This window comes from Homarus americanus, unplaced genomic scaffold, assembly GCF_018991925.1.
Source record: "Homarus americanus isolate GMGI-L3 unplaced genomic scaffold, GMGI_Hamer_2.0 scaffold50564, whole genome shotgun sequence".
In the NCBI taxonomy this organism is placed as follows: Eukaryota; Metazoa; Arthropoda; class Malacostraca; order Decapoda; family Nephropidae; genus Homarus; species Homarus americanus.
Genome location: NW_024715014.1, coordinates 4,291,701 through 4,305,057, shown reverse-complemented (window position 1 = coordinate 4,305,057; position 13,357 = coordinate 4,291,701). Strand labels below are relative to the sequence as shown.

The 13,357-nt window shown below is 36.3% G+C and overlaps 1 protein-coding gene across 21 annotated transcripts in view; it reads left to right on the top strand.

Annotated features, from left to right (window-relative positions):
* The window catches only part of LOC121853631 (protein clarinet-like), an 80,167-nt gene extending 69,472 nt beyond the window's left edge, over window positions 1-10,695 (top strand). For all 21 annotated transcript variants that reach the window (XM_042347941.1, XM_042347970.1, XM_042347931.1 and 18 more), the window contains 6 exons: window positions 224-816; window positions 3,852-4,071; window positions 4,900-5,324; window positions 5,546-5,772; window positions 6,222-6,386; window positions 10,013-10,695. In XM_042347941.1, coding sequence (XP_042203875.1) covers window positions 224-816; window positions 3,852-4,071; window positions 4,900-5,324; window positions 5,546-5,772; window positions 6,222-6,386; window positions 10,013-10,035 — 1,653 coding nt within the window. In that variant the 3' untranslated portion in view covers window positions 10,036-10,695. The remainder of the gene's footprint in view (window positions 1-223; window positions 817-3,851; window positions 4,072-4,899; window positions 5,325-5,545; window positions 5,773-6,221; window positions 6,387-10,012) is intronic.
* Window positions 10,696-13,357: the final 2,662 nt, after the last annotated feature.

The window sequence follows — 13,357 nt, the reverse complement described above, 5'->3', positions numbered from 1 at the left end:
CTCAATCTTTTGGTGATGGTTCAAACTGAATTCTAAATTTCTTAATTTCACTGTTTTTCTAAGCCATTAAACTATATTGTCTAATTCTTAACATGAAAAGTAACTTTTTGAATTCATCCTAATTTCCTATTTGCAGTTATGTAACATTTGATGATTCAAGATAGCTCTAGCAGCTTTAGCAAAGGAGATTTGTTTCAAACTAATGTGTGTGTTCATCCTCTAGAAACTGGCTGAACTTGAAGAGGAAATGATGCGACATGACAAGGATATGTTGCGACGTACTGGCCAACTACAGGCTGGTCCAGCAGCTGTTTCAGATTCCCAGCCAACCCATATCCCTCCTCCTACTCCCTATGCCAGTCATGAAGAATCAGCAGTACCTTTACACCAAATTTCTCCAAGCATTGAAAACAGTAGTTACAACTTCCAACCTCAGTCTTCATCGCATCTTCCCATTCAAGAGTTTTATACGGCTCCCACATATGACTCAACTCCTCCTGCCAGTTTAGTGCAAGCTGAAGGAATCACTGGCTATAGACCCCAAGGACACAAGACTGTGACACTTCCATCTGGATCCCCATCGCAGTATAGCACCCTAGCATCCCCTCACCCCTTTTCTCGATCAAATTCCCAGTCCACTATTGAGGCACCTAAACATACACCAGTACATGCAGTGAGATCAACACCATTAGCCTCTCCAAGAGAATCAATCCCAGAACCTCTTCCAAGGAAAAACAAAGTGCCACCTCCAGCTCCAAATAAATCTCAAAAAATAAACAGTGACCTTAACACTACAGAGCGTCATGAAGCAATAAGGTAAGACGAGAAATTTGGATGATTTGTTTAAAGTTCGTCCAGTAATAACATAAATAAGTCACTTTTTAATTCATCACCATTGATTAAAATGGAGTTGTGATAAATACATGTAGTGTAATGTGACAGTTAAACATCAACAGTTATATTATGTTATGTTAACACTTACTGTTAAACATCAAGAGTTGAAATTTATGTTAACACTTACTGCTTTACACAATTATGTAAATACACTTGGTCAAATAAGGACATGTAAAATAGGGTCGGGATATATCGAGAGATAGGGTCCAAGGATGTTCGCTATATACTAAATCGCGATATATAATTACATGTAATCAATGGGGAAAATAGGGTTAGTTTCTGGAGGCCCCAAAAAGTGACTAAACTTGACTTAACGAGTTCATTTTCTTACTAACTAAAGCACCAATGAACACTAGACTTGGGAACAACAGGCAGCTGATGCATCATCCTGGGAACACCAGACTCGGCAGCTGATGCATCATCCTGGGAACACCAGACTCGGCAGCAGACTCCACACTGCCACCCTCACTTGACAATCCCACACCTACTGTACATAAATGAACAAACCAAAAATATTAGTTACAGTATAAAAAATTTTCCATTAAGCTTTCCATTCTCTTCACTTCATTTTTCACGTCATTAGCAACCCATTTACACTGGCTTTAGAAATTGGAATCTGCACCAGACTTGGCAGCTGATGCGTCATCCCGAGAACAACAGAAGATACACTGCCACCCTCACTTAATAATCATAAACGAACAAACCAAAAATATTAGTTACAGTATTAAATCATTTCCATTAAGCTTTCCGTTATCTTCACTTCACTTTTCACGTCACTAGCAACCCATTTACACTGGCCTTAGAAGTCGTAATCTGCAGCAGAATCGGCTGCTTTCTCGTCACTCACTCAGAAAGACTGAGCGTTCGAGCGTGAAAGTGTGAGTGAGCAGCCACAGCGGCACCTCTGGTTCGCAAATAACGCATTTGTTTACCATGGCGGTACATTTGAAATGTTTCCAGCCAGATTTCCCTCAAGAAATGAAAAAAATTATAGCCATATATAGGGAAAAAATTTAATTTTGATAGCCGCGATATAAAAAAATCATTAAATAAAGTCGCGATATATCCTGACCCTACTGTACTGTATATGCATGTACAAATTCTCATAAACACTTTTATACAAGTCTTTGCTTCTAAGATCACTATGCACTAAATATGCACACACAAGAAAACTTAGATAACACACAAACAGTATGAAATTATAGAGACTAACCCTGGTTAATGCATAGAAGCACTAAGTAAATTGTATAAATCAAATATTAAAAAAAATATATGTTTATATACAGTATATATATATATATATATATATATATATATATATATATATATATATATATATATATATATATATATATATATATATATATATATATATATATTTTTTTATTTTTTTTATATATATATATACAGATAGACCCCGACTTACGACAGGGTTAGGGACCCAAATCCAGGTCGTAAGTCCGACATAAATAAAAATTTTTCTTTTTTTCTTTTTTTAATAAATAATCTACAATGAAATACAGTACAGTAAAAATAATGAATAATGAGGAATGGATACAGTACAGTGAAAGTAATAAATAATAAGGAATGGTTACAGTGTGACTGAGCACTTACCTTTAATGTAGTCAGCTGAATGCACATGGGGCCCCCATAATTTTCTAATTATACATGGAGACTACATTAACTGGAAACGTTTCGGTATAGAAAATGCGTGTCATTTGAAGAAAAAAAAAATTAATAAAAAATCTGAGGCGGTCGTAAGTCTCGACGGCCGTAAGTCGAAGCAGTTGTAAGTCGGGGTCTAGGTATATATATATATATATATATATATATATATATATATATATATATATATATATATATATATATATATATATATATATATATATATATATATATTTTTTTATTTTTTTTATATATATATATATATATATATATATATATATATATATATATATATATATATATTTCTGTAACCATAATGAAAACGTGGATAAGATAAATCTTGATAAAATCACACGGGAAAATGGAAACAACGGAGTACCTTAGCTTTCGTCTTTATTCAAGACATCTTCAGAGGCAACTAGATTACATGGACAGAGAGAGGCTTAAATATACAGGGTGACCAAAAAACATGAGGTCAGGTCATAATGATGACATCCACTAATCCCCACACCAACACAACTGTGATATATATATATATATGTATGTATATATATATATATATATATATATATATATATATATATATATATATATATATATATATATATATATATATATGTATATATATATATATATATATATGTATATATATATATATATATATATATATATATGTATATATATATATATATATATATGTATATGTATATATATATATATGTATATATATGTATATATATATATATATATATATATATATATATATATATATATATATATATATATATATATATATATATATATATATATATAATCAACACCTCAACCCGCCAGGATTCGAACCCACGGCTCATGAGCCCATGACTGTGTTTGTTTCGAAGCCGGATTTGGTAAAACGTTACTCTGAACACCTACGTGATACGGGTAGTCCCCATTAGAGGTTCACGGCGCCATAAGCTCGTTGAACAGGCTTTGTGTGAAATATAACAAAGTCTAGGACTGCTTTTAGTATCCTGGTGGGCCAGCGGTAGTGTTCCCCGGTCACAGTCATGGGCTCATGGACCGTGGGTTCGAATCCTGGCGAGTTGAGGTGTTGATTGTATGTAGAAGTCCGCTGCATTTATTGGGCTAATGAAAAAAAAAAATATATATATATATATATATATATATATATATATATATATATATATATATATATATATATATATATATATATATATATATATATATATATATATATATATATATATATATATATATACACAGTATTGTAAATTACTGTTTCACAACAGGTCGAGTCGCATGCCCACCAGTGAATCATTGATGGCTGAAACTGAGCAGCCAGAGTCCCAGGGGCCTTCTGTATCACCATCTGGTCAACAAATGTCCAAGCAGACCCTTCTGGCACTATCAGCAATTCCCAAGCCTCGACTCACAGATAATGAAAGCTGGATTACTAAAAAGAAACCAGATGCACAAAAGAGAGATTACAGCAAACATTGGCTCCATCAGGTATACAAATATTCTTCCCATGTTTTTTTTTTTACCAAATTGATACATATATGGTGGGCAGTCTCATGTACAGTACAGTTTGTGCATCTGTCTCTTGCTACAGCAGAAGATTTGGCCTCTTGTACTATAGTGCATTTTTTCCCAGCTTAGAAGATATGCCCTGCCCCCTCCTCAAGAGTTACAGCTGATTGGCTATTGCAAATCTGCCTGATTTTGTCCTGAAATAATGATGTACATTATTTCTAAATGAGTTTATTTATAATCTTTGGAATGACCGTTTTTGACGAAGAAGATATTTAGCTGAATTTATAAAGATACATACATTCATTATTTCAAACATGTGCACATAGGAAGTTTATCAGAAATCTTATAAATGAATTAACTAGAAGCAAATTCACGCTTTTAGAGGATGCATTGAATATATACTTATTTTTACCCACAGTAAGGCATACTAAGACAAATTTTGCATCAGTAATACTACAATATGGAAAAACTAACATTTTAAATGATCAGCATCACATTGAAATATTACAAGGCCGTCAGCAGAGGCGGGAAATATGACTGCAAATAACTTCATATTTCCAATCTCTGCTGATGGCTGAGCGGCCTAGGTCCCCAGTCTGTCATACTCATCCACCAACTTTCAGACATATTCAATCCAGTTTATTGAATTGTTTCTTAGGCAATTTTGTTTACTGATTTGTTGTGTTGTAGCATGAATTTTCTAAAGCTATTTATTGAATTTGATTTCATGCAAATAAAAAATTATATGTAGTACTATACAGTATATAATATCATTAGTTAAAACAAATAATTTTTATTGTACAGGAGGCAGAGCAAAGAAGACTGGAACAAATGGACAGAATTTCCCGTCAAAAAGTTCCAGTTTCTCAGCCACAGTTGAAGTCTCCACAAAATGTGTCACCACAACACACACCACAACATTCGTCTCCTTCACAAACCACAAGTTATCTTCCTACACAAAATACACCCAGTTACCCTCCTCAAAATACAACACCTACATACTCCAGCTACCCTCAAGCTCTTAAAAATCCTTCACCAAGTCATAATTGTAATAATAATAATAACAATAACAATGCTAGCTGGAGAAATCAGGCCACCACATATCAACCTCACATGCCCTCACCAGCACCCAATGGTGACAAAGCTCTACCTGATTCTATTATTCACAACCTAACCCAGAGAGTTAATAACAAAAACAACAAGAATACTTACAGTAACACCAGTGGGAGGTGAGTGATCTTAAAAATGGAAGTTATTGCTATATAATGGATATATCCAGTTGAACATTGAATACAAGTTTGTCAGTAAATTTTTTTAATGACAAACGATTTAAACATTTCCAACTTTGATATGTAGTTGTATAAGTTGGCTATGTCTTTATTTCTGACTGTAAGTTATTGTTAATAAGCACTGTACAGTATTTCTAATGTTGTGTTAATCTCTTGACCAGATTGGGAAATAACTATGGTAACAATTTCCGTGATGAAAACTATCACGATTACATGAATGCAGATGCCTTAAGTGCTTCCCACACACATGCTCCACTGTACCAGTCTGGCATGGGTCCTGGTCAGCCATCACCTCCTTCTTCTCAGCAAGATGTTAACTCTGCACAGGATCAGAGACTGCTCAGTGTCTCAGGAAAGAAGAAGTGTTCACACTGTTCAGAAGAGCTAGGTATGAAATTTTCTAGCTTGGCATCTTCCACAAGGTAGTCACCCTCAACTAGCAGCTGGGGGCCAATCCCTCCACTTAATAACTGCTGCAGGAGTTAATGTGTTAAAAACTTCTGATTTAAACACACTTTAAATCACTTAATTTAAATTGTGTCAACGTTGTTGAAACTTTTATAGTTTATGTACACCCACTAAAAAATTATTCGGTACTCGTGTCATATGTATTGTATCATGCCGTAATTGTGCCGAATAATTTTTTCGTGGGTGTACATGTATGTATCGTGCATGTATACGTGTGTGTGTGTACAAGTATCATGTACACCCACTAAAAATTATTCGGCACCCTTACGGCATAATACAATATGCCACGAGTGCCGAATAACTTTTTAGTGGGTGTACAATACAGTATTAATAATTTAATAATCATTAATTCAATCATCTTCGCTTCAGGGCGTGGAGCTGCCATGATAATTGAAAGTTTGAGGTTGTTCTACCACATCCCTTGCTTCAAGTGCTGTGTGTGTGGTATACAACTTGGTAATGGGTCAGCGGGTGCTGATGTGCGAGTGCGTAATCATAAGTTGCACTGCCATAACTGCTACTCTAATGATGAAGGTAAGATCTTTGTTAATTACCAACCTCATATTAAAACTACTTGACTAATATTAGATGCACATTATTTGGGTCATCAAACTGCTAACACAAAGGACTTACAGTGGTCCCTCGGTTAACGAGTGCCTCGGTTAACGAGTTGCCTTCCATAAGATTCTTAACTTCGGTTAACGAGCAATCCCTCGATTAACGAGTTTCTTACGAGCCGACCTCAACATGTTTTCGCTTGCATTTGGTGGTCCACCAGCTGTAGTATTAGTCCGCCAATACAGTAATCAGTTCTAGGGCTTATATTTCTTACCATTTTAGTAAATATCAAGAAGTTTATACTATTCAATAAATTTAAAAGTTTAATATTAAATTTTTTAGTCATTTTAACAATTATTGAACAGAATTGAAGGTAAGGAAACTAGTTTTATGTGCGCCATCCAGCCTGTGAACACACCAAACAGGCATCAGTCTCTCTGTCTTTTCAGTGGAGGTAACATCTTGCTTGAGACTCTCTTCAACTAAATGCTTTTTTTCTGTGTTTGCAAGCAAATTATTGATCATTTTGAAATTTATTTTACATATTGACAATATATAATGCAGTGCAGTGTTGATTTAAAGAAAATAATCTTGAATTACACCAAGAGAACTAAAATTTTATGGGTGAAATGGTGCCATGGGGTGACTTCTCTTCCACCCCAATGCCTTCTCTTCTCCCTTCTCCTCCACCCCTATTCTAATTCCCATCATCATCATCATCATCATCCAGGAGCCTTCTACATACACACCTCAAAGTAAGTGTACTTTTCTACCTTTTTTTTATTGAATTTAGGCAATTTTCGGTGAGCTGGAACCAATTACCCAAAAACCCATTGAAACAATGGTCTTGGTTAACGAATTTTTCGGTTAACGAGCAACCTTCTAGAAAGGATTGTGCTCGTTAACCGAGGGACCACTGTATTTGAAAACATATTTGTGCCTTTCATTGAAATTAATATTTTTCCTTTTTTAGTTTACTGTACGTAAATTATATTTTCAAGATGAATATTCCTAATTAGTGTTACTTTTTATATCTGCATCAATATTCAAGTTACAGATTAAAGGACTTATCTAAATACATTCATATATTTGATAGAGTGTAACATTTAGTTGACTGTAAGAATGTTAATGGCATAAATGTTAAGAATAAATTTACTCATGGTTATCATAGTAATAATTTCTAACAAGAGTTTAAACACTAAGGCAGAAAGAACTAGGAATATGAACTGATAACATAGTGCTTGGAGGGACAGTAATAGTTAAAACAGCCATATGACATACAACTAACAATATAAAGTGGTTAAAGAAAAGAGTTCAAAGTGGCAGGAAGGGCTGACAGTCTCAGTACACACTTCCTCATATCCTGAACGTGCATGTAAAGTATACAAAGTGAATCTCATTATTTCTACATTGATATCAGTGCCTCATATTATTATTCATACTGTACACAAAGGACCCCACATGTATTCAATCCACAATAATCCTTTTATCAAACATGACACCTCTTGACCTCACTAATTGACTCATATAACCTGTACTGCCTTTTGTCTTGTCACCTTCTCACACATTTTAATTGTGCTGTCATGACTCATCCATATCAATCTTTTATCCATGATTTGCTCCTTATACCTACACCATCTTCAAATGCTCTCATCAATTCAGCACTCCAAGTACTTTTTCTGCTTAACACATTCTTCTAAAGTATTCTCTCTTTATTCTATGAGTACTGTACTCTGAACCCAAAGACTATTTCATAGGCTGTCCAGCTCTACATCTTTTAGGATTAATTTACCCTAGCTTTGAAATGTTCAAGTTTAACTTTTATACATTGAATCTGGAACAAAGTGAACTTCATCGAGTCTTGCACACTCTAACCTCAAGCTTTTGCCTTTTATTAATACTTTAAATGCTTTGGAGATAACTTTTGATTTACTATTTACACTTAATTAAACACTTGAACCAACTGGTTTTAATTACGGGTATGTTAACTTTATATAAAGGGACAATAACAACATGTAGGAATTAATTTATTGATCTATTCTATAATGTAACATTGGGTATTCTATAAGAATGAAGAGCTGCTTGATTCTATTCTTTAAAAAATACAGAACATCCATGAGATGCATGAATAGTGAATACAGTACATTATGATTAAGAATTATGCTCTTTAACCTGTAGACAGTTGCCAGTCTTCCCTTTAACCCCTACGCCTCAGGGTAGGGTGCCGCTGGCTGTATCCCCCATGTGGGGGTAAATCAAGAAAAATCAACTTTAACAAAAGAAGTAAGAAAAACTATATATTGACCCTCTAGGTCTAGAAACTTCCCTGGGGCCATAGTGGCGAGGGAGATAAGGAGACAGTGTTGTTTTGATAGCGAGCACTCGTGGTCACTACGCACTTAACGGCCATTTTTTGCTGGGATGGCCAGTAATGCATATATTTACCAATCATAATACTTATTTCCTATAAATAATTAATTAATAATATTTTATTTGCATTATTTTTCACAAAAAGTGCTCGGCAACACACACGCAGTCTGTCGCCAAGCTGTCTGGCTGTCTTTGTGTTTGGTAGAGCAAGTAATGCGTATAATTATTTATCTGAATAATAATTCCACAATTAAATACATTTATAACATAATCATAGCATTATTTTCCAGTAATACTACACTACAGTACAGCTACACTACTTTTAGCAATATTACTTTGATACAACATAAAATGGACAAACAATGAAAATGAAACAAACAAAAGTAGGTACTTACATTCAGGAACCTTCCCTGTGGCCAAGCTTGTGCCGTGACATGCAAATAGTGATGCTGGAACCTGATAACCCATGCTGGGCATTCAAACAATGCTGTGAAAAGGCGTGCATTCCGGAACATCAACCGGGGCGCCCTAGATGGACGTTCTGGAATGTCAGCCGGGGCGTAGGGGTTAAAAGTCCACCCCCTGGTTAGCTAAAATCGATTTTTGAAAAACCTGTTAAAAAGCTCCAAACATCCTAACAAATAAGGAAATCACAAAGAAATTGCATACTCGTGTCATTTAAAAGTCCCACGGTGTGATGAAAAGTTCCGTGACTTTATAATGGCATGGGAATTCCCTCCAGTTGAGGTGGAGTATTCACTGAGCCCACTACACTTCTGCCACGTCTCCCACTCCCTCCCAATCAAAATACATCCCCAGCACTTTTTTTATCATTTTATAGTTATGTATTATATTTTACTTGTTTCTCTGTATACTGTATATACAGTATATGGTATATAATGAACATTGAAATAGTTTTTCCACAAATCTTATGGTTATTGTAACAGTGACAACATACAAATTCTTTTCCCTGCTGGCTGGAGAGATGCCAAACACTTCAATATTAAGAGCTAGATGGTTTTTGAGCATTCCAGAACAAATTTAGGGAGGAACAATCATACTTGTCTCAACCAAAACAGGGTGTTTCTTACTGGACAAAAACAATTGTCTAAACCATTTAGGTATTAAATTACAGTACTGTACAATACATACAAATTACTACTGCATAGTAATTTCAAATGATTGATTATCCTATAATAGCATTTTATAAGTATTATATATTTTTGTTTCAGGGATGAAGTTCAGCAAAGTATAGCATCTGTATGTTAAAAAGAAGAAATGTTTAGTTGTCTCTGGTGCCAAAATCTTGAGGCATGTCACGAGTACTTTACCACAAGAGACATGTCACAATGAGTAATGTGTATTTTATACTATATAAAGTTTTGTTTTGTGTGTATTATAACTTACAATGAATCATAGTTGTAGCAACAGTATATAAATATTTTTCGTTTATTTTATTGTTTGCTAATACAATACTTGTATGTAATTTTTGTTGAGTCTGGCAGTACCAGTATGTATAATTGTTTACTGACAACAGACATGTGTGGAAGTGTACAATAATGGTGGACATTTTTGTAGTTTATTTGAAGACTTAGTAAGATCTAGTAGGAAATAGATCTTGTAAAAGTTTTAATAAGCTTTTTGTTGGTACATAGCTATATGTAGGCAGCTAGAAATTCTACTTAATTTATGTATAAAAAATTTGCACAATCAAATATGATAAAACATCAATAAGTTGTACATTATATATTGTAAATAATAGTCTAGGTATAAAACAAGTCATTATAAGTAGGATAAAGTAACAAGGTGACTTTTTTTTTACAAATAAATGATTTAACTGAAGGGTTCTTTATAAATGAATCTTGTATATTGATTTAATATAATCTTGTAAGTAAAACAAGTACTTTTCACTGAAGACTGTTGATTTATTTCCTAACCTTTCCAAACATAGGTTGGATGCTTGTATGAGCAATAGGGGTTGGGTGTAAACGGGACTGCCCAGTATGGGCCAATAGGCCCGCTGCAGTTTCCTCCATTCTTATGTTCTTATGTTCCTGTATTAAAAATGTACATTACATTGTACTGGTGTAAACTCAGTATCATAAAACACCGGCTCTCCTTGAAAAACAGAAGGAATTACCTGACATTAAATAAAATTAATATAATAGATGCAGTATTTACTCACCATCAACAGGGACATGTAGCCCCTTGAAATCTGCCATTTTCCTTCTGGTCTGGCACTCAGTACTCTACTGTGTAGTGTATAGTCGCAGTCAAAGGTAATCATCCACTCCACCAACTAATCCCTGTGCCTCGCCGGGTCCTTTCTGCATGGCAAGTAATGTGGGGTAAAGAGAAGGAATAGTCGACTTTGGGGAGAGAGCTGTTTGTTGGGGGGAGGGTGGTATGTGATGCAAATTGCTTATCAGAGCAATATAACGTAGCGTGCGGATCGGGTCATGTTGCGTCTGTAACAAAGCGTGTTTGGCACTCGGGCCTTCGTTGTTGAGCGGCTGAAATCGAAGTCATTAGATAAGATCATCAAGATCGTCTAAGTGATGTGAAAGTGTAAATCAGTGTAGGATATTTAATGCTAGATGTAATTGTATATTTGAAAACCAAGCTGACTGTGAAGAGCTGCAGAAGGACCTCTGTGGGCTCCAAGAATGGTCAAAGAAATGGCTGCTGAGATTCAATGTCACGAAGTGTAAGAGGATGCACCTGGGGCGTACCAACGGTAAGGAGGCGTATCATATGTCCCGATGGGATGAAGAAACTGCACTAGTTGAGACTGTATGTGAGAAGGACCTAGGTGTGTATGTTGACAATGAGCTGAAGTTCTTGAGCCGTTGCGAGAAGAAGGTAAATATCGGCAAATAAATTATTGGGTCTTATAAGAAGGTCGATCAGATATCGAGATGGTCCGTCCCTCGTGATGATCTTCAAGAGTGAAGTGCTTCTCCATCTGGAGTACTGTCACCCCGTCTGGTCCCCGAGATATACTAGGGACTGTCAGTTGATTGAAAATGTTCAAAGGAGGGCCACCAGACTGGTGCCTGCACTTCGGCACCTCAACTACCCTGAGAGATTGAAGCGCCTGAACTTGCCTAGCTTATACTACAGACGGGCAAGGGGCGACCTAATTGAGGTGTACAAGCATCTCAAGGGGCACTACTCAGTGTCCTTACATGGAGCTGGCGGACGCTCGCCCCACAAGGGGTCCCAGCTCAAGGTTGAAGAAGCTGCAGGTCCAGAAAACTGTGAGGACAAACATTTTCAGAGTGAGAGTTGTGAACTCTTGGAACAATCTACCAGAAAGTGTTGTGACGGCACCGAGTGTGAGCTCTTTCAAGGCCAGACTTGACCAACACTGGAGCAGGTTAAAGTACTTTCAGGAGCCGGAGCATGCCCAGTACTTGCAAACAGTGCATAACAGAGACATGACCGATTGCCCAAGTGGCTAATGAGCCAATCAGTGGTGAAGAGGATAAAAGTAAGTAAAGTAAAGAAAGTAGGTAAATCCATGAAAGAAGGAAAGGAAGATGTAATTTTTTTGTCACTATATTATCTTAGGTTTACATGTTTAAAAAGTAATAGATGAGTACCCTTATTTTATGCTTACCTTGTACAGTATTATAATGCACCATCTCTTTCCATATTTATAATATTTTCAAGTTGCTGTTCAGGTTTTAATCAACGGTAATTATATATTTATAATAATGTTGATATGAGGTGAAATAGCGAAAATAACATTTATTTTTAATATTTCCCAACACAGGTCATACAGAATCTCAATAACCCGTCCACTGTCCTCAATTGTCAATCGTAACTTCCTTGGCCTAAAATTATATCACATATATAAATTTAACAGTTCAAATATGTTGTCTTTACATTATACACCCTAAATTAGTCATTCTGATACATCAAATGCCGGTAAACCATCAAAAATACTCACGGCAGCCAATTTCGTAAATTGCCAGACTCCTCCCAGCAGATTAACGGACGTCTCACAGTCTGCCTGGTGACCCAGACCTTCCTTGTCACTGTCAAGGTCCTCCTGGCCTGGCGGAATTGTCAGGGCAGGATAGCGTGTTGGTGGCACAGTTCCTCTTGTTTGGAAGGAACTTGATGGTGAATCTGTGCTGCAGCATCTTTTCCTTTAGCCTGAAAAGCCATGGGTTCAACACGTCCTTCAGCTCCCTGTCCCCAAACAACTTGACCAGAGGTCGGAGGTCCATCACTAACAGCAGGTTGGGGCAACCTAGCAAAAACAGCCTGGCCTTCTGCAGGCTCCGCACCACCACTGCCACATATCCGGCCTCTGCCGAAGGGAGATGCCAGCTGCCTCACAGCGCCAGGCGTCACCTGCCTTTGCAGCAGTAGGGGGTGTCCGGGGAGACACAGGAGCAGTGCTTTTGCAAGACAACAAAGCCAATGCCATCCCTACTCCAGTTTGTGTTTACAGCAGTGGGCCTGGTCTTGTCATCCCTCGTCAGCTTGCAGATGGTGTCTTTGGCCTGGTTAAACTTCTGGCGGAACTATTTGTCCCAGTGGACTTTATTTACCGCCAGCCACTT